This window comes from Xenopus laevis, chromosome 5L (assembly GCF_017654675.1).
Source record: "Xenopus laevis strain J_2021 chromosome 5L, Xenopus_laevis_v10.1, whole genome shotgun sequence".
In the NCBI taxonomy this organism is placed as follows: Eukaryota; Metazoa; Chordata; class Amphibia; order Anura; family Pipidae; genus Xenopus; species Xenopus laevis.
In genome coordinates this window covers 112,314,093-112,341,663 of record NC_054379.1, presented here as the reverse complement: position 1 = coordinate 112,341,663, position 27,571 = coordinate 112,314,093, and the positions used below count along the sequence as shown (strand labels likewise).

Below are 27,571 nucleotides of genomic sequence, written 5' to 3'. Positions count from 1 at the left end.
GGTATGTCAACTCAAAAAATAATTTTTTGCCTAATAAAATAAAACACAATTCTTGGAAATTCTGCAACATACATTCATTCCTAGTGATGGGCGAATTTATTTGGCAGGTGCAAATTTGCCCATTTCGAATAAATTCACAAATTTTCCCGCAAGATTCACCTGTGTTGAAAAAAAATTTACGCCGGCCATACTGCTGGCATCAACTTTGACACAGGGATCAAAATGCCCTGATGGTTCAGACTGTTGATACAATGTAAGACAAGGAGCTGATTAAAAGACCTGTGTTTGCTGGGGAACTAAGACTTTTGCAACATTGTTTACGAAGTAAAAACCAGGAGTTAAGCAAATGCCTCTTTCATTTTTAATAAATGGGTATTGAAAAGTTGATTAGAACTATGTTTTCTTTTATTTAGCAAATTTTTATTTTGGGGTTGACTTGCCTTTTAATTTGGATGCTCCTTTTCTTTTCAGTTTATAAGACGATTTTTTTTTTTAATACAAGAGTCAACTCTTTTACTGCACTGGGCATATTCATATTCCCTTTGTTTTCTTTCACACATGCATAGTGCCCAATTAATGTTGGAACAGGGGGTACAATGCAGCACTGCTGCAATTAGTGATTCTACAAGAAGGAGGAAGGGTCGTAGTGTAAAAGTGGGCCATGGTACCTGTATGGCACTGGCCTCAGCATGACATATAAAAAGAGGGGTAGTCGTAAAAAAATTAAAAATAAAAATTTCTGTTTGTTAATCTCCTTTTTAGAAAATAATAATATGAAAACCGGAACATATGTATACGTACATAATGCATCAGAGCAAATAATGTCTAGCCTAAACAGAGAAGTCAGAGGACCATTATAAACATTCCAATATCATAATTTCAGAATTCTGAAGAACTGTAAAAATATTGAAAATAATAATGTACAGAAACAACTGTACACTTGTCTCTCATAAGGCACATTAAACATTTATATTTTAAAATCACGGTATTTAAATTATGATATTTAAAGTACTTATTTTAATTCATCTTGTTGTAATGTTTCTATGTTTTAAACTATTGCTTTCCTTTTTTTGTGTGTGTGTGTGTAGGAGACAAGTTTGTGGTCTAAACAACATTGATGTGGAAATTAAACCAATCTGGGTTCTGCTCTTTAGAGAGGTGAGCTTTGAAATTGCTAATGTCAAGTAGCTGTTATTGCTGTGGTGCTATATTCCACTGATTGTGGAATTGTGGATTGTGATTAAAGGAGAAGGAAGCCCAGTGGGCGCAAAAACCCTCCCCCCCTCCCCTGTGTTGCTTCCCCTCCCTCCTCCCCCCTGGCCTACCTGTCCCGCTGGGCAAATGCCCCTAACTTGTTACTTACCATTCTGCGCAGGTCCAGTCTACGGAGTTCACCGACGACATCTTCTTCCACACGATCTTCTTCCTGCTTTGACCGGCGTTTGGCGCATGCGCAAAAAAGTCATGAAGTTTTCCGATTTCACTTCGTGACTTTTGGCGCATGCACAGTAGATCCGTACCGGCGAAATGCTCCTACTGCGCATGCGCCGGTCAAAGCAGGAAGAAGATCGCTTGGAAGAAGATGGCGTCGGTGAACTCCGTAGACTGGACCTGCGCAGAAGGGTAAGTAACAAGTTAGGGGCATTTGCCCAGCGGGACAGGTAGGCCAGGGGGAGGAGGGAGGGGAAGCAACACAGGGGAGGGGGGGAGGGTTTTTGCGCCCGCTGGGTTTCCTTCTCCTTTAAGGATATACCAAACTAGAAAGAAAGTAACAGAGATGCAATCAAATTCAGAAAAACGTATCTCCCGGTTTCTCAAGGGAAAACTATATTGAAGTCTATGGGGAAAAAATGGAACTGAATTAGGAGAAAAGTTTTTTCTCCTAGAATAGAATCTTGTCCATCAGTTTTCGTGTGATAAACCCTGAGACAACTTTTATTAGCAGATATATGATAGATAGATAGACAGACAGATAGATTTCAAGAGCAAACACTTGTTCTTTAATGCTTCCCTATAGTATCTAATAGTATTAGGCAAAATCAAGTTCATTAAAGGAGAACTAACACTTAACAAAGTAGTAGGTTGGAAATGCTACTTTATGATTTGGGTATCGGTTCCAGCCAAAGGCAATTACAGCCCTTTAGCAGTGAGGATCTTTGCCTCCAAAGATGCCCCATTAGCTCCCCATCTTCTTTTCTGCTGATTCACTGCACATGGTCAGGGCTCAGGGACTGACTGACAATATACTGTATATATACAATATAAAAGTCACAATAAAAGACTGATTAGTAATTAATTTGGATTCTCATTACACAGCAGCACATAAACCAGTACAATTAACATTAGAATTTAAAATTCAGCTCTGTAGCATCAACTTATATGAAAGGCAAATCTAATTTTCTGCTTGATGATTTACAACCACCCCAAAATCCACAAAATCCAAGATGGTGAAATTCTGTTGCATAACGTTGAAGGTCTGGTTCATTTCTGTTATAGAGATGCTGATTCTTTAGGCAGGTGCATAAAGCCCAGTAAAGAAAATAGAAAATATATCATTTCTAGCCCTATTTGTTTTAGTTCTCTTTTAATATTTATTTTTGCACAAAACAAAACATTAAAAGTGATATCTATATTGGTTAACAATACAAATACATTGCAAGCTTTCGGAGCACCAAGGTCCCTTCATCAGGCAAACATTACACACAAGGATGAACCATCACAGACATAAGATCAACAACAAATCATGTGATACACCAGTGGGACAACACTTCTGCCCTCAAAATCACAGTCTTCAGGACATGCAGGTCTTAATTCTAAAAGGGAACTTTAAAACTAAACAAGAAAGGAAGATCTATGAATTCAAATGTATGGAGTTATTTAACACATTTAGGGCTATTCCACACGGGGAGATAGCCACGCGTTTGCGGTCGCGGCGACAAAGCGCCGCGCCAGTCGCCGCGACCGGCGCAGGCGACAGTTTTGTATGGGCGCCTATGTAAAAACGCCTGTGCTAACCACACGAGGCGATGCGCTTTTCAACAGTCGCCTGAAAATGCCTCGCCAGGCTTTTTCAGGCGACTGTTGAAAAGCGCATCGCCTCGTGTGGTTAGCACAGGCGTTTTTACATAGGCGCCCATACAAAACTGTCGCCTGCGCCGGTCGTGGCGACTGGCGCGGCGCTTTGTCGCCGCGACCGCAAATGCGTGGCTATCTCCCCGTGTGGACTAGCCCTTAAGACAGGGCCTTAATTTAGGGTCAGGTTTCATGTCACACTATGTGACCTGACTGAATCCAGACTCCTGGACTATTTACAACCCACCCTTATTCATTGTATTATCTCTTCATTTGATCTCTATTTATCTGTAACTTCCTAATTTATTGCTAATGAATACTTTCAGGGATCTAACTGTGTATATGCTGTGCCTTTCTAGCTTTCATTTGTATTTTGCCTGACAAAGGGGCCTCCGAAAGCTTGCAATATATTTTTATTGTTTTTTTTTTTTTTATTTGTTAAAGTTTATTTTTGAAACTTTAAACATAGAGATGCCTTTCTTTTTATAACTGACCTGTTCACACGCCTACATTTCTCTTTACTATACACAAGTTAATCCCATGCAATAAAGATTAGATATATTCCCAAAGTTCTCAAATTTACAAGATTACAAGAAAGGAACATGAGAGAATATCAACCAGGTCTATTTCCTGGTCTACTTAACTGGTTTTTCAATAGGGATTAACACTATTTAGTTTCCATTGCAACTATAAACGCAAATTATTTTAAAACCATTAAACATTTTTAATTGATGTAAAATTTGGCAGTTGCTTAGAATTATATATTCTTTCATTATGCAAGAAAATCACTTTAAAGTGACATTTGTTTAAATGTTTAGAGACCAACAGATTGATCATTGCAGTGGTTTTTATATAACTTTGTTATGAGATAAATGGAGCAGTATGAGCAAAAGTCTACAAAAAAAAGTAAGAATATCTCTGCTATAAACAGTACTCTTAATTAATATTATGGAATCAGCTTTGGTACAGTCATATGTAATAGCAAGTGCATCACACAGTGAAGATTTTGCCAGCACTGATAATATGGTTTATTTCTTTTGTTTTACAGATATTCAATCCATTTTATATCTTCCAAGCCTACACCTTATGTATGTGGATTTCATGTGGCTATTTAGAATACAGCTTTGTCATTTTAGCCATGACTATTTTATCCATTATTGCAACTGTATACAATCTAAGAGTGGTATGTACAAAAGCCTGCCCCTCCGTCTATAATACATTATTGTTTAAAGACCAGAATTAGTATACTATGCATGTTAATTGTTACTTTTCCCTCTAGCAATCAGTAAAACTACACAAAATGGCCAAGTCTTCTAGCAGTATCATGGTTAAAACACTTCGAAGGAATGGAGGTAAGCAAAAATGGAAAGAAATTCACTCTCTTTAAATTAAGACTTACATGGTAAATATAAGCAAACAAGTAGAAAATAATAAGGCAATAACATATATATAGAGCTTTGTCACCCATGGGAAAATACCACTCCTATGATGATGACAAGCACTCAAACATACTTTTAATTCAAATGGATAGAAAATGCATTATTCCACATTTAAATATGCAGTGATCCCTACAAATATTCCCCTTCATGGGGATACCCTAAGGGGTTACTCTTCATGTAACCTGAAAGTACTAGCCTTGGTGTGGGCAAAACTGTACTGGATCATGGAAAACAAATGTAACTAGTTCTGATCTGACTGCCTTCTTATTTTAAAGTTGGAACAAATAAATTAAACCTTTAAAAAATATGGTGTGATCAGCATTCTTTCTGATAAAAGGGTATATTTGTTCTCTTCTGTTTAAGATGAATAATTGAAATACAAATCTATACAAAAATGTAAACATATGAATAAATCTGTTTGAGGTTGAGATTGAGGCTTGTAGCCTTTGTAAATGTTCCAGGCAAGATTCAACAGACGCAGAAGATAAGATTTATCTTATATTTTATATTTATATTTATATTTTAGATAAGATTTATCTTAAATTTACTAAGCAGCAAAAATTCGCCAACGACGGCTTGGCACCCATCGCTACACTTCGCCAGGCGAAAATTCGCTCAGACAAAGCTAATTTACTAAAATGAGAAGTTGTGTCCTGGGTGCCGAATGCTGGCGAATTTTCACTATCGTTACTTCGGCAATCAAAGCGAAGATGCGCTAGCGTTGGCTAATTTGCATATGGCGCAAAATGATAACGTTGAATGCACGTATATGTTGAAGCAAATACATTACATTACACAAGTCCAGGGACCTTAATTAAAAAATAGAGTTGTTATAATGCCCTACACATGAGCCCAGTGTATAGTTTATGTTCCATATGTTAGAAAATGTAGGGGGGAACCCAGGTACCTAAAAAAAAAATGACGGGCTTTTGCAGCCTATCACCCTGAAAAAGGGAAAATACGCCGTCATTTTTTGGGAAATTTTTCAACAAAAATATTGAGGAAGTCCTATACACTCCATTGCACTTCGCTGGTCTGTGCTGGCGAAGGCAAGTCTGGTGGAATAGTTAACGTTAAGTAAAATACGTATCTTAGTGAATTTGCGCAGTTACGTCCATTCGTCAGAGCGAAAATTCGCCTGGCGTTAGAGTGTAAAATGACTATATAAATAAATGACTTAAAGTTGTAAAATAGTTTTTACCATATATTTTATATTTTAAATAGAGATTGAAGAAGTAAAATCGCAGTCTTTGGTCCCAGGAGATGTAATTAATCTTGCAGGAAAAAAACTGTTCTTACCTTGCGATGCAATATTAATTAATGGAGGCTGCACCGTAAATGAAGGAGCATTGACAGGTACAGTATTTAAGGTAGATACAGTATATATCTGTAAAAAGGAAAATAGACCAACTACTTACAAAATGCTATATTGAATCAATATTACCTTCCCAACCAATAACTACTATTCAGTTTTATGGCTCTCCCATCCCATGAAGCCTGTATGCCCATAACCAACTTCTCCTTCACATTCAGTGAGGAACAATACATCAGTCCACTCTGCTGATAAACAATGATGACTCTTATTGCTGTACCACTTATATATTCTAATGATAAAAACAGATAGGGGCACATTTACCTAGGGTCGAATATCGAGGGTTAATTAACCCTCGATATTCGACTGTCGAAGTTAAATCCTTCAACTTCGAATATCGAAGTCGAAGGATTTACCGCAATGCGTTCGTTCGAATGATCGTAGGAAAAATCGTTCGATCGAATGATTAAATCCTTCGAATCGAACGATTCGAAGGATTTTAATCCATCGATCGATCAATTTTTCTACGACCAAAAAATTGTTACAAAGCCTATGGGGATCTTCTAACATTGCATCTCGGTAGGTTTTACTTGCCGAAGTAGGGGGTCGAAGTTTTTTTTAAAGAGACAGTACTTCGAATGGTCGAATAGTCTAACGATTTTTAGTTTGAATCGTTCGATTCGAAGTCGAAGTTTTTTTTATTCTATTCCTTCACTCGAACTAAGCAAATGTCCCCCGTAATGTCCCAAATCCGCCAACCTTCTCCAGAAGAGTAGATTTGTGTATTGTTTCACATTGAATGTATTTGCCTGTGTGCCAGTTTTTTACCTGTCCTTCTTCTGGGACAAATTTATAATTTTAGGTGTTCTAGAATATACCTAGTTTTCCTCTCTACATAACCCCCAATGGGTACTTACAACAAATGAGTTTATAACAACCTACAGCATCAGATCAGGCTGGGCATCCCTGAAATAAATTAGCATTTAACACTGTCTTGAACTTCAGGGACCTAATTTTCAGTAAAAGGAGACGTTTCCTCCCCCACAATGCATTTCCTTCAAAAATTTTAGCGGAGTTGTGCCCAATGTGCACACTATGCATAATCTATGTAGTAAAGCAGTAAGATAGTCACCTCAATTAGTAATTGGAATGGCAAGTTGCACAGCATCAAGAAAGTACACTATGGACATATAATTACACATCCTCCACTTGCTTTAGCATAGCATTTCTATGAGTGCTTGACAATAGTGTTAAGCCTCTAGTTTAGAAAAGAACATGAAAGCCTGATTTTCAGAAGGCCACGCAGTCATGTTTAATTGTTTTAATTTTTATTCTTTTTTCAGTATACATATATATTAGTTTCAAGAAACATACAAATATTAGTAGTCAATGTTTGCTAATAAATCTATTTAAAAACAGATGACATTATTTAAATATGTCTTATTTTTAGGGGAAAGTATTCCAGTCACAAAGATCCCCTTACCTCACACAGAGGGCACCATGCCATGGAAAATCCAATGTGGAGAAGACTACAAGAGACATGTTCTATTTTGTGGAACAGAGGTCCTTCAGACAAAGATACATGGTCAGGATCTAGTAAAAGCTGTTGTGCTGCAAACAGGTGAATTTTAAAGTCACTAGTTATTTTTCAGATATCACTTAGGGCCATTCTACTGACCTTTACAGTATTAGGTGTGATCTGTGTATCTGATGAATAAGATAAGACAAGTGAATTTAGAACAAACAGCACATAGGTTGCTTTTACTTCAGGGCTCTCCTGTAGCAAGTGACATGCCAACTAGGAGTCATCCAAGGGGACCCCTTGATAAAGGTCATGAGCCTGAAACATTGCCTAGTCTAACATTTATCCGAGTGCTGCAGTGTGAATTTTCTGGATTACATGGTTAACCTTGTAGTGGGGATAGCAGCCTGCACCTGACTCTACAAAGGGTGACTGGTATAATAAAGCATTTCCTTTTTGTCACTATCCTGATGATCACACACAGATTGTTGGCTTCTATTATGGGATTGCAAAGAGCTGTGCTACCTCGGAGGGTAGTTACTTCTTTCAAATTAGTCATTTCTTCACTCACATTTAAATATACACAGAGCTTTATACCTATGATTAGACACATGTATGACTGTTTACTTACAGTAGGTATTGCTGTATACAAGCACACATGTCCAAAGTTCATATATTTTTTGTGAAACCCATGCTTATTTTCTATTATTTAGCTATTATTGTAAAGTAGCAAGAACTACATTAAATTATAATATCTGTATTCTCTGGGGTTTATATTTTCATCTATTTCTATTTAGGATTTAACACAGCAAAAGGAGATCTGGTGAGAGCCATTCTGTATAATAAGCCTGTAAATGTAAAGCTACATAGAGAGGCAATTAGGTTCCTTCTTGTACTTGTGTTCATTGCTTTGTGTGGAGTTATATACACAGCCATTATCTTCACAAAGAATGGGGTAAGTTCTACTGTCAAATCAGATAAGATTATTATTATGTATTTGTTGTTGTTAGGACATTTGCTTTCTGACTTTAGTACAGTATATTTGCACATTAGTCTCCTTAAAGAACCGTGATAAAATGGGGCAAAAGAAACCCAATGTAGAGAACAGGAATCAAACAGGTAGAAAACAAATGATAAGACATAAGACAAAGGATAAGAAAATAGCCATACAAGGAAAGAAATAAGTATAATATTGGCCCTTTAAATATAGTCTAGATTTGGAAAAGGGGTCTTATTTATGATGTCCTTAATTGATAAAACTAAGTGATAGCAGTCTTATGCTATGCATGGATCCTAACTTACCCAAGAATTAATAACAAATATTATTTCACCATTTGACCGTACCAGGGCATAAGACATTGACACTTCCAAGCCTAGTTTTTTGGTGTCCTAGGCAAACAAGACACAAAGCACCCTTTTATGGCTGATAAAAAGAGCAGCAATGTAGTTGTAATATGAGGGTTCCAAGCAGCAAAAGGCATGGTAGGCTTATCAGGGTTTGGAAGAAAAGGTGTAGGGTGCTGCAGAGACAAGAGAGATCTTGTCGCCAATTTTGTTATGTTTGATAGCTGAGTAGGGTGTAACAGTGCAATTTCATGCCATTACACTTCATGCAAGAACTTCTAGTCTAGGGTTGGCCGTACAAGCAGATTAAAGCTGCTGATATCAGTCATTTAGACCAATTCAGCAGCTTATCTGCCTGTGTGGGGGAGTCTGACAGATCTCCTCGATCGATAGGCCAAAAAACTGTCGGATATCGAGCAGGTTTTATTTTCCCTGCGATTCAGGACCGCATCAGCAAGTTGATGTGGTCCTACGATCCATCGGTGCCCATTTCCTTCGTAGAATCCGTTCATGGCCGAATGTTCGGAATTACCCAATATTGCCCTGCCATTGGTGGGCGTATCGGGGAAAGATCTGCTTGTTTTGCGACCTCACCAAATGAGCGGATCTTATCGTGTATGTCCATAGTTGAGCAAAATAAACTTTTCTTACAATATATACATTTTTAAAATATTGTTTCCTTCATTCCTCTGGAATCCACATTACAACCCATAGGCATCCCTCTAAACTGTGTGCCCATGCGTGTGCACACAACTTTTGAGGGTAGTGCAAACAATAAGTTGTGGTTGGCACAATGAACTTTGTGTGAAAACATAACATTTTGCATTTATTCTCACCTGGGCACACAGTGTTTAAAAATGCGCACACAAGTTTAAAATGTGAATTTTTTTTTCGCACGTAGCCGAGAAGGAATTAGAGGGAATATTGTAGCCAGGTACCATTTTGTGGAAACTGATATCTAAGCAAGATTTGCCTTATCCTAAAAACTATTGTATGTACCAGAAATGTAGACTTGAGGTGCAAGCCCATGCATAAGATACACAATGAATTACAGCTATTAGAGAGAGTACATGTAATTTCTGTGCCTGAGGCATAGATGACAGCTAAGATTTATAGCATATCTGGATGTTTAAGTAAAAGAAAAAAAAGTGGGCTTCATGTTTATTAAAAAAAATATTTTTATTATAGAGCTTTTTATGTCTGGGTAACAGGACCCCTTGAAGTGTTAATGGAAGCTCATAGCGTCTGTAAATTCAATGACAGAGCTGGCTGATTGGGCTGGTAGCAATTGGGTCAAATAGTTACTTTTTATAGTTTAGCTGCACACAGCAAAAAGTATTATGGAATTTTATTTAACTAAACACAGTCTTCTCTCCATTTTTCCATCTAGGCCACTGTACATAATACAGTATTGATGTCATTTCTAATGTTAACCTTAGCGGTTAATCCTGCACTTCCAGCATCTTTGACACTGGGTCTTCTCTATGCTCAAACAAGGCTGAAGAAACTGGGAATATTCTGCATAAGCCCCCAAAGGATCAATATAGCTGGGCAGCTCAACCTTGTCTGTTTTGATAAAGTAAATATAAATTCTCATTGCAAATTACAGTATATTCATGTAAGAATAAAATAATTAAACAAAAAAATAAAGGGAGGCATGATGATTGCAGGTGAATGGTTATTAACAGTTGATAAGTTGCAGATCTAATAATTTGAACTAGCCACCAATGGAAAGAGAAGAATATAATGTCCATGTCATGGCAATGTGTGGCTACATTGTTTGATATCTGTTCATTCAGCCATTGTCATACCACCTTAAATTGCTCTTAAATACTACTGCAAGGTCCGACTGTTTTTGTAAGAAATCTAAACTATTTAAAAAGGTAGTTGATGGCAAGGTTTAATGTTGTAAATATCTATACAATGTATATATAATTAATATCTGTATGTTTCTGTCAATCTATGTATGGATCTGTTTATCTGTCTATCTAATGATTAATTACTGATCAGTCTATTTGTTTAAACCCAGACAGGTACTTTGACAGAAGATGCTTTAGATTTACATGGCATTGTTCCTTCTGATGGAGACAGGCAAGTTTATTTTTAGTAAATATGTGTTTTTCTATGAATTCTGGTTTATCATTTGGCTCAATGACCTACATCCACATAATATGTAGGACAGGGGTCCCCAAAATGTTTTATTCGTGAGTCACATTCAAATGTAAAAAGAGTTGGGGAGCAACACAAGCATGAAAAAGTCCCTTGGGGTGCTTTGATTGGCCATTTGGTAGCACCTATGTGGACTAGCAGCCTACAGTATACTCTACTTGGCAGTATACATAGTTTTTATGCAATTAAAACTTGCTTCCAAGCCTGGTATTCAAAAATTAGCACCTGGTTTGAGGACACTGAGAGCAATATCCAAGGGGTTGAAGAGCAACATGTTGCTCACAAGCTACTGGTTGGGGATCACTGATGTAGGAGATAAGAAGGGATGCAAATACCCAGGGACTGGTTTACCACAGATCGTTACTGCTTGATTAAAAAATTATTCTGATAATGTCAGATTTGCCCACAAAAGGGCCCCTTAGTCTATGGAGGGAGTAATTCAACTCTTCCTATGTCAAAGCCTGACCCCAGTTTTCCCTAGTTCAGCCACAGGGTGACAGTGTTACAGTATATATATATATATATATATATATATATATATATATATATATATATATATATATTGATAAGCAATGTGACTCTAAGGGATTTTTGCCAGAGACTCCCGAAGGTGGAAGGCAGTAAAACGTATAGTGCATTATTAGTGCAGGACTTAGTGAGGGGAAGCTAAGGAGAGATAGCCAGGTTCAGGGCTACCTATATAAGCAGCTCCTGGCTCCAATAAGGATTGTTAGATCCCTTTTAACATTTTTGCCTAGAAAGGGAACCAGTGCGCATGTTTTAGGGACTAGATAGTTTCCCACCTGGGTTCCACTTAAAGAGGAGTCCACCGAGGAAGAAGGGAAATTCTGGGTGGACTGGATGATATTCCTCTTACGAGTTCTATTGAAGGGAATGCTCTGCTCATATTCCTGCTTGTGTGTATGTACTGACTATTCAATGCTTGTGCACTGTATTATCTCATTCGCCTCCTTTGTTGCTTGTTCAATAAATCAGTTTTGGTTAATATTATAAGAACCACTGGTGCTAATTCTTTGGAAATATTACAGATTACAGTGGCATTACTCTGTTGTGAGGGCCCACACCTGAGAGGCATAGGTCTCGTCTGGAGCAATCATAGTGGTAAAGCTGATTTGAGTAAAAGCACCACTCCCTTTACTATAGCCTTACATCAATATCATAAAGGGGTTAACAAAGCACAAAAATCACCTTTGCAAGTATGTCATCCCCCCACTCTTGCCCTGGATGCTTTTCTTTCTGATGACATGTTGATCTGCTTTGATGAATGTATGATTTTTAAAACACTTTCCTGACAGTTAGAAAAGTGATAATCATTATGATTAAATAATAATAAACAAACGTGCCTTTGCTTTTGCATGGAATGGGTTCAGTAATGGAACAAAACAATACCACAGACTTAATAACCCCAGTCTTATTAGAAGAACATTTTTTGTACTAAGAGACAGCCACCAAGCCTATGCTACCTAACATCTAAAGAACTAAGGATTTAATAACTATCTATGTACAGTCAGACCCCAATCACCCCAGGTAACCCCCCCCAATGTGCATATACTCACAGACGTACTGTAATAAGCCAGCATGAAAGTGCTCAAAAGAGCATGCATGTTTTGCTTCCAAGCTTATGGCAAAAGCTGAAGATTAAGAACAAGATTTCAAATTTACACTCACAAACATATCAATATTAAAAGCAGTCTGCAGCAAATAAGCCTCACATCAGGTAACTGTTCTAAAGTCTCTCTGCCAAATTGAGCACAATGTCTAGGAAAACGTATTCAGTCGTTTGGACTTCAATATCACCTTTATGCTAATGACACCCAACTCTACTTGTCTACTCCTGATATTTCTAATTCTGTCCTTTCCCAAGTTACAGATTGTCTCTCTGCTGTCTCCTCCTGGATGTCACAGCGCCACCTGAAATGGAACCTTTCAAAAACAGAATTCATTATATTTCCTCTAAGATCTTCCCCTGTCCCTCAGATATCACTCACAGTAAACAACACCTCCTTTCATTCCACCACACAGGCACGCTGCCTAGGAGTTATCTTAGACTCACATCTGTCTTTTTCACCACACATTCAAACACTTGCAAAATCTTGTCGTATTCAACTGCGCAACATTGCCCGAATACGACCATATCTCAGTTCAGAACCAACTAAAACACTGATTCAGTCTCTCATCATCTCCTGCCTTGATTACTGCAACCCACTCCTTGCAGGTTTTCCAACAAGTCACCTTTCACAACTCCAATCTGTTCTAAATGCGGCTGCTCATCTATCTCACGCTCAACATCAGCTGCTCCCATATGCATGTCCCTTCACTGGCTCCCAATCTCCTCTAGAATCAAATTCAAATTACTAACACTCACATTCAAGGCCCTTAAAATGAAGCCCCTCCCTATATTTCATCTCTGATCTCCAAATACACTCCTTCACAAAACCTTTGCTCTGATTCTGATCTTCGCCTCGCTTTTCCTCTCATCACTTCTGCCCATTCTCATCTACAAGACTTCTCTCAGGCTTCTTTCCAAACTTCCAAGCGCTCCTTAAAGACCCACCTGTTTAAAGAAGCTTATTCAATGTACCTTAATTAATCAATCATTGCTGTATCATAAATCACAAAATTGTTTCTAAAATCCTAAAGTCTCTATTGTACCCTAACCTTTAGTTTGTAAACTCTAATTTGTAGGGCCCTCTAATCCTATTGTACTCTGTAACCCTTGTTTGTTATCCACCAATTATTTCCTGTTTGTTAAAACTAAGGTAAAGCACTGCGTATCTTGTCGGCGCTTTATAAACAAATGATGATGATCTGACTTTCAGCTGTATCCAACCATAGTGGTACAGACTGGCACAGAATATATGAGGTCCATCATATGCTCATTAAGTGTCCTTGGGGGACACGAAACTCATAAGGCTTTAATTTTTATACATAATATAAAATAAAGATTTTTTTTGTATTATTTAAATTTTGGGCTTCTGGATTCTATTAATTTTTTGACATTGGTGTTCCGGTGTGGTGCCTGCCGACAATCTAATTTCTGTGTATCCTTAAGGGATGGTCTATTCATTTGGCTACATTGTATGATTATATACTTAGGGGCAGATTCACTAAGGGTCGAATTTCGAAGTTAAAAATACTTCGAAATTCGAACCTCGAATTGAAATCCTTCGACTTCGAATATCGAAGTCGAAGGATTTAGCGCTAATCCTGCGATCGAACGATCGAAGGATTTTTCGTTCGATTCGAACGATTCGAACGATTTTAATCCAACGATCGAAGGAAAATCCTTCAATCAAAAAAAGGTTAGCAAGCCTATGGGGACCTTCCCCATAGGCTAACATTGACTTCGGTAGGTTTTATCTGCCGAAGTAGGGGGTCAAAGTTTTTTTTAAAGGGAAAGTACTTCGACTATCGAATGGTCGAATAGTCGAACGATTTTTCGTTTGAATCGTTCGATTTCGTTCGAATTCGAACGAATTTAACCAATTCGATGGTCGAAGTACCCAAAAAATACTTCGAAATTCGAATTTTTTTCATTCAAATCCTTCACTCGAAGTAAGTGAATCTGCCCCTTAGAGTCAACTTATTTTCCTCATGGCCATATTGTAGTAGTTGACTACACAAAATAAGTAAATGCAATAGAAGTATGGCCTCAAATACTAGAAAATTCCATAACAACATTCAATGTAAATGAGAAAAGAGGCAATTACTTAACACTTGTATAATGGATTTGTTTGAATAACATATTTGAATATTTGTTCTTTACATCTAGCTTTAAGGATATTCATTTATTCACCTCTGGAGAAACATTACCATGGGGGCCTCTGCTGGGAGCTATGGCAAGCTGCCACTCTCTCATTTTGCTGGATGGTGAAATACAAGGAGACCCACTGGACATGAAGATGTTTGAAGGAACCGGCTGGGTAATTTAAAAAAGAAATCCAAAAAATAGTCAAATAGGAAACTATTTGGTTTTAGCTCTGCAAAATTCTTAATATGATTTCTATATTATATATATACAGTATATCTCAACACTTTATAAAACATGCACACATTCAAAATGTTTGTAAATCATTGTGCTACATTTATAAAATATATTTACTCTGGAATGAATTACTTACATTAGTCTCAAAAAAACTAATCTCACAAGCGTAGGGGGTGGATCTGGGTAAGTGTGTGACGTCTGAGTGGCCATTAAGCATTTTGGGTTTGAGTGACAGTTTAGAAAAGGGTATACTAGGAAATGTGTCAATATTGGCCAGGCAATGAAGGTGTCTGTGTTTTATTTAACAAAAAATTATAAAAGGCACATTTAGCAAAAGAGATATTGCTGGCAGCTATTGGTGTAGACATCAGAGGAGGGCAATGAAAATCACCTAAAAATGATCTTATACACTTGCAGTAGAAAGCAAAAAAAGTAGTTGGGGCTTCTTGATTTTCTATTTATAGTAGGTCAGGTTTGCTGATCTAATTTTAATGCTATTTTTTTTGTTTGTGGTTGTTTTTTCTTCTAAAAAATTAGAAATACATTATTTCTGTATTGTTGAACTCCAGTGTGAAACATGCACTTGTAGACTTTAACTTTATGTGCTACTCATTTGTACATGAATAATCTTACAACAGGATTTTGAAAACAATACAGCCAATGGAACAGAGGGTGGACAAACTATTTCACATACATTGGTAAAACCAGGACCCAGAGCTGGGAAGGTAAGTACATTTAATCTCTTGTGCTTAGTTTTAGTTATATAACATATCCTAGCTGAGGTTAGGTCACTGCCAGTACTTCATTTTATTTGTTTTATTATTGATACTTAATACAAGATTATTTCTGACAGCCTTAATCCAGTTATTATGTTTCTGATTTATAACTTCAGCTGCATGATCTGGGTTTCCCAAGTCCTGTTGGAGAATTTGCAATAAGCACAAATATATTATGCTCAGTGGAATTAAATTTGACTAGATGAAAAGGTACAGTGGGAAATTTAATACAATTTGCAAAGAGAACAAATTTACGCAGAAATCAGAATAAAAAAATGTATGTTGTAATGTAATATTCTTCATTAGGCTTTTATTGCATTGCGAATCTTAATTGCCCATTGTGAACTCTTAAGGCCTGCTTGAAGGTGGCATAAACTTTTGGAGCAAACATAACAACTTTTTGAAAAAGTTTTATTACATACAGTGCTCACTATCGCAAAATATAAAATTCACAATCACTATTCTAATGTCGTGTGAGGGGCAAAGGGTTTGCAAAGGCAAAATTGTTGAATCTATATCGGCTTGCAATTCTATTCGATTTCATTAAACTGAATAAAAGGCAACACACACTTAACACACACTAAAATTTTCTCTCAAAAGGGACATTTTTAGAAATGAAAAATTTTAGTGTCTTTCTCAAAGCAGAAAATTGAGGAAACTAAGTATAAAAAGAAGAATAAAATATTGTTCCCCTTGAGATTTCAGCTGTTGATTTATTTAATGATTCAGTTTCTTCTTGTGTGGGATTTTTGAGAATTGTATGTATGTATGTATGTATATTTTTATTTGTATAGCGCTCCTTGACAGCGCTATAGGTTACAGTGGGTGACACTGTTAGTGCCGGTTCCCAGTTCAGGTGTTACCCAAATGAATAGAAACCTGTGAAGTATCCGTCTGGCGAACTGGGATGAGCTATGTTTGACCCTTTGATATATATGCCCCATGGTGTTGCATTTCTGACCCATTAATTTGTTAAAGTTTAGCCCTCATTTAACTTGTTTTCAGTGTAGGTAAAATAATAAGATGAAGCTCACAACCCACCTCTGCACAAGACACCATATGGAAAATTATCTGCTAAACAAGACTGCCTTTTATAATAAACATCCCTTAAGAACAATTGTTGCAGCAGAAAAAGTAAAAAAAAAAAAAAAAAAAAAAAATTGAAAGGATAGAAAGGAAAGGTGATGTAGAAGTCCTCCAGCTGAGTACAATGAGTTGTATGGCATGCTGGGTGATGCTTGGTTTATTGCAGATGAAAGAGGCGAAAGACTTTGAAGCATTTAAAAAAAAAATTTGTTTTATCTAGGTGCCTGTGGAAGGGATCACAATTTTGCATCAATTTCCCTTTTCCTCTGCCCTCCAACGCATGTCAGTTATTACTCAGGTTTCTGCAGAGAAAGACCTCACAGTTTTTATGAAAGGGGCTCCTGAGATGGTTATTAAGTTCTGCAAGTCAGACTCAGGTAATAGAACTTCAGTAAGTTTATTAAGCATTGATATGACAATATAGTATCATAAACAATATTTTTATGCAGCTGTTCTGTTGTAGTTGAACAATTTTACTTCGACTACAAAAAACTTAGAAGAATTGATTAGAAGGTCCCCATAGGCTAACAGAGCACTTCGGCAGGTTTAATTTGGTGAACTATTGAAGTCGAAGTTTTTTTAAAGAGACAGTACTTCGATTATTGAATGGTCGAATATTCCAACGATTTTACTTCGAATCAAAGTCAAAGTCGTAGTAGCCTTTTCGATAGTCGAAGTACCCAAAAATTTACTTGGAAGTTCGAACTTTTTGAACTTCGAAAATTCACTCGATACCACGTCGGGCCTTGATAATCTGCCCCTTATTATACAGTGGGTTATCAAATACGAAACCCATTGCTTCTATCACTGCATGATTTGAATGCCTAAAAGTAACTAGCTATCAGAATGCCTCAGGTAAGAAAAGTTAGCTAGACATAGGAAACAACTATAAGCTAATTTAAAATATCACTTTTTCAATATTAAAATTAATATAGCAGCTGTAAAGAATACTGCTCTACTTTATAGAAAAAATGCTTATCGGGGGCGCTCGTGAGCAGCCAAACAAGATGGCCGCATCTTGATAGTGCTGCGCTCTTCCGTGCCTTCACCCCTGCTCAGCACCTCGCTTAAGCACCTTGAACGCGGGACTTCGGGACTAGACGGGTCAGTAACCGTGTTCCCGACACTCTTATGGCCCATAGACGCCGCAAAGGGGGAAAAAAGGGCCCAGATTCAGAGCCACGCCACACCACGCGGAGCGTCGCATCTTACCTCACTAGGCCGCAAGCCTCTTCCCCGCCCCAGATGGCGTCGCAAGCAGACTCCTGGCTGGGCTTGGATTCCCAACCCGCCCGCTCTGCCACTCCGGAAGGCACTCCGGTCGGCGAGCCTGCACTCCTAGATAAATTCAAGGCGATGCTGCAACAGGAACTGGCCGCAACGGCGGCCGCCATTACTGCCGACATCTCTAAGCAGATCAACGAACTCGGTCAGAGGACAGACGTCTTAGAACGGAAGGTTGATGATATAACCACAGTTCTGGATGCACACGAGCAGGATATCACCGAGTTACATAAGCAGTTGCATGAGGCCATGGACAAAATTGAGGATTCCGACAACAGGTCCAGGCGTAATAACCTCCGTATTCGGGGCCTACCGGAAACCGTTACAGACCTACAGGCTGCGGTCCAGGGTATCTTCTCCAAGCTGGCTCCCAACTTGGCTCCTGAACGCCTGGAATGCGACCGTGTACATCGCGCCCTGAGACCGCAACGTGAAGGGGACCCTCCGCGCGACATTATCCTGCGCCTACATTACCACCAAACGCAAGTCGCCATTCTGAAAGCTTCGCGGCAATCTGACAGCCTGGAATTCCAAGGGCACAGATTTCAGATATACACGGACCTGGCTCCAGCGACCCTACAAAAACGTAAGGTACTCGCTCCTATCACTAAAGCGCTTCAAGGCCACCGGATCAGATACCGCTGGCTCTTCCCGGTCAAACTCGCATTTTCGGTCAACGACCGCCAACATCATGTCCACTCCCTGCAAGCAGGCACGGAGCTCCTTTCACGCCTTGGCCTGATGGAACCAACGCCTGCCTCACCCCACACACCGTTTCAGTCCTCTCCGAGACGCAGCGTTTCACCCATCTGGAACAAGGTTGGGGCCTCTCCTCGAGCACGCTCCAGTCTCCCCACTCACACCTGAATTTTAGCAGGTTTGCTACACTTTATTTCTACGCTACTACCGTGCCTTGGTCATTCGCACTCCTGAGGACACATCTAAGGTAACACTCCTATGTTCTACCTTCTGTAGGCGGTTGGCCTGGATTATACCCTTTTGGAATGTATAATGTAACTGCTTTGCCCCCCCTCTTTTTTTTTTTTGGGGCATGCCGTAGGCTACCTCCAGGACACTCTTTGATTTTTCCGCTTATCACCTACCTTAGCCTTTTCAGGGGTCGGCACGGATGGAGTTATTCGAATGACCCCCACCAGTCAGTCACCTCGACTTCCCCCCATCGGGGCGGAAGCTAAATGGACACTGACTATTGATTCAAGTTCAGTTACTAGTTTTTTCAGTTTTTCTCTTTGTATTATTTTTATTTTTGTGACAGCTCTGATATGCCTTGTTTTTGGTGTGTTATGTATCCTCATTTCCCATTGTGTGTACTGCGTACTACTCCACTCCCTTTACGCCTGGGGTGTGGGTTCATTATCTGTTCTGCCTACTCTCCACAATGAGCCTTAAAATAATTTCGCATAATGCACAGGGTTTAAATTCACCCTTGAAAAGGAAAAAGGCCTTCTCCTATTATACTTCTGTCCATGCGGACATAGTTTACCTCCAAGAAACTCACTTCTCTAAAAGCTCCTTTCCCAAATTTTTACATAAGAAATTCCCCACTGTGTATATGGCGAACAGTGACAATAAGACGAAAGGGGTAGCAATCTGTATTAGAGCTGGTTTGCCTTTTCAGCTTCTCGACAAATTTGAGGATGCAGAGGGACGGTTCCTAGCCCTGAAAGTTGTACTCAATGATGTGACATTGACCCTGATTTCATATTATGCTCCTAACACGGCCCAATGTCAGTTTTTTGAGAAGTTATCTGCGTTTGTGTCAAACTGGGCTGTTGGCAATGTCATTATGGGGGGAGATTCCAATTTTACCCTTGACAAATATTGGGATAGGCAGTTAATTGCTCCACTACCTCAAACGGTGCAGCCCCTACTTCCATCTGTGGGCAATAAGATTAGCAAGCTCTGCACTGCTGTAGGTTTAGTTGAGATATGGAGGGAATTGCATCCTGGTGTTAAACAGTTCACCCACTACTCAGCCCCCCACAAACTATATACCAGAATTGACCATGCTTGGGTTTCCCAGTCCCTAACTGCCTCGCCTCAATCATCCAAGATACTGACAGTCCCCTGGTCTGACCATTCCCCTCTCTCCTACTCCATTACATTCCACCACGCTCCCAAAAACTTCTCTAGGTGGCGGCTCAACGATGTATTATTGAAGACCCCCAAACACTTTTCCCATATTGAAAGCTCGCTTAAAGACTACTTTGCTGACAATTTGGGTTCGATATCATCCTACTCTATGCTATGGGAAGCGCATAAATCGGTCTTGAGAGGCCTTCTGATACAAATGGGGGCCCAGAGGAAGAAATTACACCTCCAGGAACAGCTTAGACTGTCTCAACAGTTGGAGGATCTACTTTTAGCCCAAGCAGCTGATCCACAAACTAGCCTTTCCACCCAGATACACAGAACAAGGACTGAGCTAGATCTATTGCTAACCTCCAATGCACAAAGTGCCTTACAATGGACCCAACAGCGCTATTATGCTCACTCAAATAAACCTAGCCGCATCTTTGCACGGAAACTGAGGCGCAGACTCGATTACACCCCTATCTCCACTCTCAAGACCTCCTCTGGCCACTCAACCAATGCTCTCCCTAAAATACTGTTAGAGTTTCACAACTTCTACAAACAACTTTACGCTTCCCCTTCAGAAGTCCCCCACTCTAAGCTGACTCAGTTTTTCCAGACTATCGAGCTTCCCACGATTTCAGATTCCCAAATAGCCTCTATGGAAAAAGATATCACTGAAGAGGAAGTTAAACTGGCGATTCAACATTTCCAACTCTCCAAATCCCCCGGCCCAGATGGGTTCTCTACTCTGTACTACAAAAAATTTTCGCATATCTTGACCCCCCACTTAACTAAAATGTTTAACCAAATTCTATCGGGTGACTCTTTCCCCCCACAGACTCTAACCGCCAACATTACCCCAATCCCAAAGCCGGACTCTGACCTCACGGAATGTAAGAATTATCGCCCCATCTCGATCCTTAACATTGATATTAAAATCTTGGCCAAAGTCCTAGCCGACCGCCTTAATTTGATCCTCCCTGTAGCGATTCACAGAGACCAGGTGGGATTTGTTAGAGGAAGGCAAGCGGCCGACATAATCCGCAGACTATCCATACTATCTACCCAAGCCCAGAAATCCCCGCTTCCTTCCATGCTCCTGAAATTGGACATACGCAAAGCCTTCGACTCGGTTGAATGGCCCTATCTCTACCATACCTTACTCAAATGGGGCTTTGGCCAGAATTTTATTACATGGATCAGAGCTTTATATCATAAACCCATGGCGAGAGTTACTATTGGGTCTCACTCGTCCACCACCTTTCCCATAGAAAGGGGCACTCGCCAGGGTTGCCCCTTATCCCCTTTGTTATTTGACCTGATCCTGGAACCTTTAGCCATTGCGATTAGAAGCCACGCTGACATCCAGGGTATCAGAGTTGGCACCCAGGAGCACTCTTTGTGCCTGTTTGCAGACGATGTTACTCTGCTTATCACGCGCCCCTTATCCTCTCTGCCTCACTTATTCCAGACCCTACAAATGTTTGGCTCTATCTCTGGGCTGGTGACTAATTCTGAGAAAACAGAAGCTCTCAGCATTAACCTACCCCCCGAGATGATCAAACTTCTATCCATAAACTTTGATATTCACTGGTGTAAATCATCTATTTCGATCCTGGGAGTTAGGTTTACTGTGTCCTATCATCAACTGTATAGGGCTAATTACCCCTACATGTACAAGAAACCTCTCAAAATGTTGGAAGAGTGGGGCAAATACCACATATCATGGATAGGCCGCATAACTGCCGTGAAAATGTCTCTCCTCCCGAAACTGTTATACTTATTTCGGGTACTTCCTGTAGATGTCCCTAGGAAAGACCTTAACCTGTTTGAGAAACACATCACCTCATTTATTTGGAACGCTAAGCCCCCGAGAGTGAACAGGAAAACACTTGAAAGACGGCCACAGGATGGAGGATTAGGCCTCCCTAATCTAAGGAAATATTACTTAGCCTCCCAGCTCGCTCAAATCCCTGTACTTCACCTACAACACTCGCCTCCCCTTTGGGTAGACTTAGAGAATGCCTTAGTATTCCCTTACTCAGCCGAAGCACTGCTCTGGACGCCCCCGTCCAAGCGACCGCAGGTATTAAGCCCTAGCCTACAGCATACCCTAGGGTTATGGGACCAGAATGCTACATTATACAAACTGGTCTCTCCCCATACCCCGGTTGCTCCAATAGTTTGCAACCCATCTTTCCTTCCTGGGTTACAGGCCCGCTCGTTTAGCTGGTGGTCTACGAATCGATTGCTTAGAATTTATAACATTCTCACAGTCAGAGGCCCCTTTTCCATGTCTTATTTAAAGAGAACTATGGTATCCCCAATTCTGAGATCTTTAGGGCTACCCAACTTCTACACTGGGCACAACAATGTTGGTCCCTGCGGGTTCCCGAAGCACCCACTCAGACCTACTTTGAGAGGTGGTGCACCAATCCTTCTTTCACCCCTAAGGCTGTTTCTCTACTGTACCGTAATATGATCTCTCCAGCCAATCTCACAGATCTGCAATATATCAAAGCTTGGCACAAGGAATTGGAAATTACCTTAGCGGAAGGAGACTGGGTGATGGCTTGGGACAACCTCAAACATAGTTCTAGGAATACTACACTCTCTGAAGCGGGATATAAAGTCCTTTTTAGATGGTACTTGACGCCTGTGAGATTGGCTAGGATACATCATTCTCCTCTAGATCACTGCTTCCGGGGTTGCTCATCCTCAGGTACCATGACTCACATTTGGTGGTCATGCCCCAGAGTGACTAGGTTTTGGACTCGGGTATACAATATGATTTTCTCTGTTTTACAGCTTAACCTGACAAAATCCCCATCTGAAGCCCTACTGGGTGTCCCCCCTCGTAGTGTCCCCACTCTAAAGCTTAAGTTATTAAACCACATTTTCCTCGCCGCTAGGCAAACTATTGCTAAGTCATGGAAATCCCCCACCATCAATTTCGCAATGTTTAAAAGCAAATTGGACTGGATTTTTATAAATGAGAGACTTTCAGGCATAGTCACTGAGACTCTTTCTAAAGTTATGAAGATATGGCAACCCTGGATCTCATATAGGTTTGGCGATTCCGTACCTCTTAGTCTTGCAGCATTGTGCAACCTATCACTGTAACTGGTTCTACTATATCAATTGTATTATCTACACCGCTGACATATCTGATGTTGTAATTTCACAGCTGTCCTTAACCCTCTTAGACTTTTCTCTTCCTTTCCCCCCCTCCTCCCCCCCCTTTTTTTTTTTTTTTTTTTTCTGTTTTCTGTTTTGTTTTCTTTTCCCTTCCTTATTGTACTTTGCTTTTCTATTCCCTGGTTACTTACTGTTGTGCCTTCAATACATCTTTGATGTTTCGGCTGCGTTCATTGGCCGTCTGAATATATACGTTCACCCCTCTCTTATGTTCTATTAATATTCTATGGGAACATGTCCCATCTTCTTTCTGTTGTATACTGTCAGCACGATGTGTTTGTACCAAGAGAGGTTCCATTGTATAACTGACTACTACTTTCGAACCTTGGTTATATTTTCATTGATGTAATTCGATACGACATGTCATGTTCTATATATGCTACTATTTTTCTGAAAATTTCTATAAATAAAGACATTTAAAAAAGAAAAAATGCTTATCTGGGAATGCTCCAAGGAGCAATAGGGATAACAAATACCATTCCTGCATCTGTCTGTGTAGAGTATAAGAAAACTAAGGGGTTACTTTGGGTAATGCTAAACAAGAAGAAGTCCATCTTCAAATATTTTCAGCTTAAATGTTGTATTATCCAATAGCCCATACTTAATGCTGGCTTCCTTTTACATCAATAGCGATTAAAGAAGTTTGTGGCAAACCATGAAATAATTACTGTTGTATATTTCAGTGCCACAAAACATATCTAAGAAACTTGACTTCTATACAGCACAAGGCTTCCGAGTCATAGGACTGGCACATAGATTTCTAAAGAAGGAAAGGTTACCAGCCATTCAGCACCTGGAACGGTAACTATTATTATGTCTTCACAGATTATCAAGATCATTTAAATTGCATACAACATATTAAATGCCTGCTTTTGAAATTAGATGTTCTTCCGCAGATAGGTGGAATTATATGGAAATTGTGTGGCAACCTAATTCCAACTCTAAAGTTAATGCAGATGAGTTATATTAATGACATACTATACATACTGCACTTTGCAAGGTGCATATTTCCCTTTGCAAGGTGCATATTTCATAATGCAATATGCAATGAACGTGGGAATTTAGACCAAAACAAATGAAATTACAAATGGGTTGAATCTAGGTTAAAGGTTGAACCTTTAAGTTTCATCTGGGACTAGTCCAACAGCAGCTAGTGTGCCATTGATAACCAATAATGTTTGATGTTATTTGAGGTTGTTTAAAGGATACGTAAAACTCCCATTAAAAAAATTTAATCAGTGAACAGCCTTTTTTAAATCTTTGAATACCTGCACTCTGGTTGTTGAAAGGTTAAAAATAATGTGACAATCATCCAATTAATCACTTAAGATTCTTTCTCATTCACAAACCCACTTGGCCCCTTCCCTCAGTAATTTACCTTGTTGGCTACTGAGCATGCTCAGTTCTTCTTAGTTCAGATTACTAAACGCACCCACTCCTGTCTAGCAGCCAATGAAGAGTTGATATTGCTGGTTCCATAGGAACTCTTCCTTTAGCTGTTTATTTTCTCCTAACCTACTCTCCTGAGCTCAGCGTAACCAGTACAATGCTCAATCCAGCAGCACTCTTTATTAAAATAAGTTGTGCCTGTATAAACCTGCATTCTTCATTGCATGAACTTGACAGTGCACATGTGCTGTTTGCAGATGTAAATATCACTGATGATGCGTCCGCCTGGTGAAAACTGCTATTGTATGATGGCGCTGGCAAACCGAGGGGATATATGCAGTACAAACAGCAACGTAACTATAGGGGGGGGCCCTGGCGTGGGACGTGCAGCCGATCCCCGGCCCCCTCCGTATACCCGGAAACGGCCGAAGAACTCAGTGGCGCACGAGCTGCCGGGGGCCCTGAGGGGGTGCGGTCCCTGGCCCAATCGCACCCCCTGCTCCTCCGGTAGTTACGCCACTGAGTACAAATGATGTGGTTTGGGTGGGGAAATTACCCAATTTATGTATATGGTAGGAAAATGTTTACACATCCTTTAACAGCATATTTAGTCCTTATTTATAAAACCATACTAGATACTAACCAGTAAGAAAAGTGTTTATTAGACTAGTCAAAGCAATGTAATATTTGGTAAATGTTATGCTTGCCAATAAGTAAGACCCATAATATGTTCTTATTATCATACTCAATTTCATAAAAAATAATATTTAATGCCTATGACAACTGTTTGGTTAAATATGTTTATTTTCTTTCCTTTAAAGGGATGTTGTAGAGGTAGATCTTATATTTATTGGATTACTAATAATGGAAAATCGCCTTAAGCCAGAAACAAACAGAGTGCTTCATGAACTCTCTGAAGCCAAGATAAGAAATGTGATGATCACAGGTACTCAACATAATGACAAGAAACATTGGCACTGGATTACAGCTGGTACCCCTACATTTTAATTACTAAAACCTCATGAACACACATAGGATTATAAACTACAATTAAAAGCAAAAGTCAGAGGGACACCTCCCTATCAGAAGCGTATTCTCCAGTATACTACCAATCCTCCCTAAATGCATTGTTTTCAATGAGACAAAAAAACCCACGCAGCATCTGTGTTAGAGCCATAGATTGCAGTGATTGGCTTCACAACTGCCTCCTCCAGCCATTGTCAGAAATTTGTCTAGCCAAAAGCTAACTGAAATAACCAAGTGTGTGAAAATGACATGTTTATTTACCCTTTTTTTTTTTTTTATATTTTTAAGGAGATAATCTGCAAACAGCTCTCAATATTGGGAAAAACTGTGGTATGATTTCTAAAACAAGCAAAGTTATTGCAATTGAAGTTACGGAACCCCAAAAAGATGTTCCTGCATCAATCACTTGGAAAACCATGACTGAGAATCAAGAAAATGGACACCAAGCAAATGTAAGGCTAAAACTGTAGATTTACAGATTTGACTTAAAATAATAATATTTTATTAGTGGGCTGTGCAAATATGTATGTGCTACATAGGAAGTGATACTTTAACAGCCTTTTTATTTGTGATTTCTGTGAATGTCTGAATGGAATATATCTGCATATAAGTAATGTGTTTTACTTTTTAAATTGTAATTTTCTTTCAATTGGTTAATTTCGTGCACCTGAGTTGGTTAAACACCTTAAACATAAGAGAAAATTATATCATACTTACCGTAATTTTCTTTTCCTGGTTAATAGATGGCATCATTTACAAGTAATCTCCACCCCCTATACCTGACTGGACAGAGCACATCCTTTAGCAATCAAGACTTTTGTCTCTGCCTATATTATCCAGCTCCCTCCTCCTTGCTCTTGTCTGATAATTAAGCTGTTAGGGAGGGTCTTGTAAATGATGCCATCTATTAACCAGGAAAAGAAAATTACGGTAAGTATGATATAATTTTCTCTTTTCCCTGGTCAATATGGCATCATTAACAAGAGGGATATGATAAGCAATTGAGGGAGGGTTTCTATTAATGGTATGAGAAGAAAAAACAACACTCTGTTCTAGCATATAATGAATCATCTTTATTTCTCCAAGGTTTGCACCGCTGACAGTACACTCTGTCCAAACTTTGCTTCTGACGTTGACTTCACGTCTAACTGGTAGTGCCTTAGAAATGTTGAGAAAGAACTCCATGTCGCTGCTTTACATATCTCTTCAGGAGGTATGTGTGCCTCAACAGCCCATGAAGTACTCACTGCTCTGGTGGAGTGTGCCTTGACCCCTTCTGGTATTTGTTTTCCTTTTGCTCGATAAGCTGCCTGTATGGCTGCAATTATCCATCTGCTTATGGTGGAAGTAGCTGCTGCCTGTCCTTTCTTTATTCCTGCCAGAATGACAAACAATTGTTGTGACTTTCTCCAATTAGCGGTTCTCTCTAAATAAATGGATAGACATCTGACCAAATCTAATGTATTCCATCTCTTTTCTTGATCAGAACTTGGTTCTGGAAAATAAGAAGGAAGTACTATCTCTGTGTCCAAATGGAATGACGTTAGATGGTTGTGAATGATTGTGAATGGTTCCTGAGCCGATAGTGCTCTCAATTCACTCACTCTTCTTGCTGATGTAACTGCAATAAGAAGAACTGTCTTGTATGTGAGCAGTGTTTCAGATATCTCCCTTAAGGGTTCAAAAGGTTTTTCCATCAAGGCATTTAGAACTAATGGTAAATTCCATGCAGGAGATATATTCTTTCTTGGAGGCTTTAATCTAAAGATGGCCGCCATAAATTGCCTCATAGCTGGCTCCTGTGCCCACACTTTTCCTGAAAAAGCTGATATTGCTGATACTTGCGCCTTT

The 27,571-nt window shown here is 39.3% G+C and overlaps 1 protein-coding gene across 1 annotated transcript in view; it reads left to right on the top strand.

Moving 5' to 3' along the window:
• atp13a5l.3.L (ATPase type 13A5 like gene 3 L homeolog) overlaps nt 1-27,571 on the top strand; it is a 52,939-nt gene that overhangs the window by 5,850 nt on the left and 19,518 nt on the right. The window contains exons 6-19 of the mRNA XM_018263604.2: nt 1,089-1,158; nt 4,121-4,255; nt 4,352-4,424; nt 5,736-5,867; nt 7,274-7,444; nt 8,143-8,300; nt 10,080-10,268; nt 10,719-10,780; nt 14,652-14,802; nt 15,503-15,589; nt 16,947-17,103; nt 23,989-24,106; nt 25,516-25,640; nt 26,009-26,172. Of these exons, the coding sequence (XP_018119093.1) occupies nt 1,089-1,158; nt 4,121-4,255; nt 4,352-4,424; nt 5,736-5,867; nt 7,274-7,444; nt 8,143-8,300; nt 10,080-10,268; nt 10,719-10,780; nt 14,652-14,802; nt 15,503-15,589; nt 16,947-17,103; nt 23,989-24,106; nt 25,516-25,640; nt 26,009-26,172 (1,792 nt within the window). The remainder of the gene's footprint in view (nt 1-1,088; nt 1,159-4,120; nt 4,256-4,351; nt 4,425-5,735; nt 5,868-7,273; nt 7,445-8,142; nt 8,301-10,079; nt 10,269-10,718; nt 10,781-14,651; nt 14,803-15,502; nt 15,590-16,946; nt 17,104-23,988; nt 24,107-25,515; nt 25,641-26,008; nt 26,173-27,571) is intronic.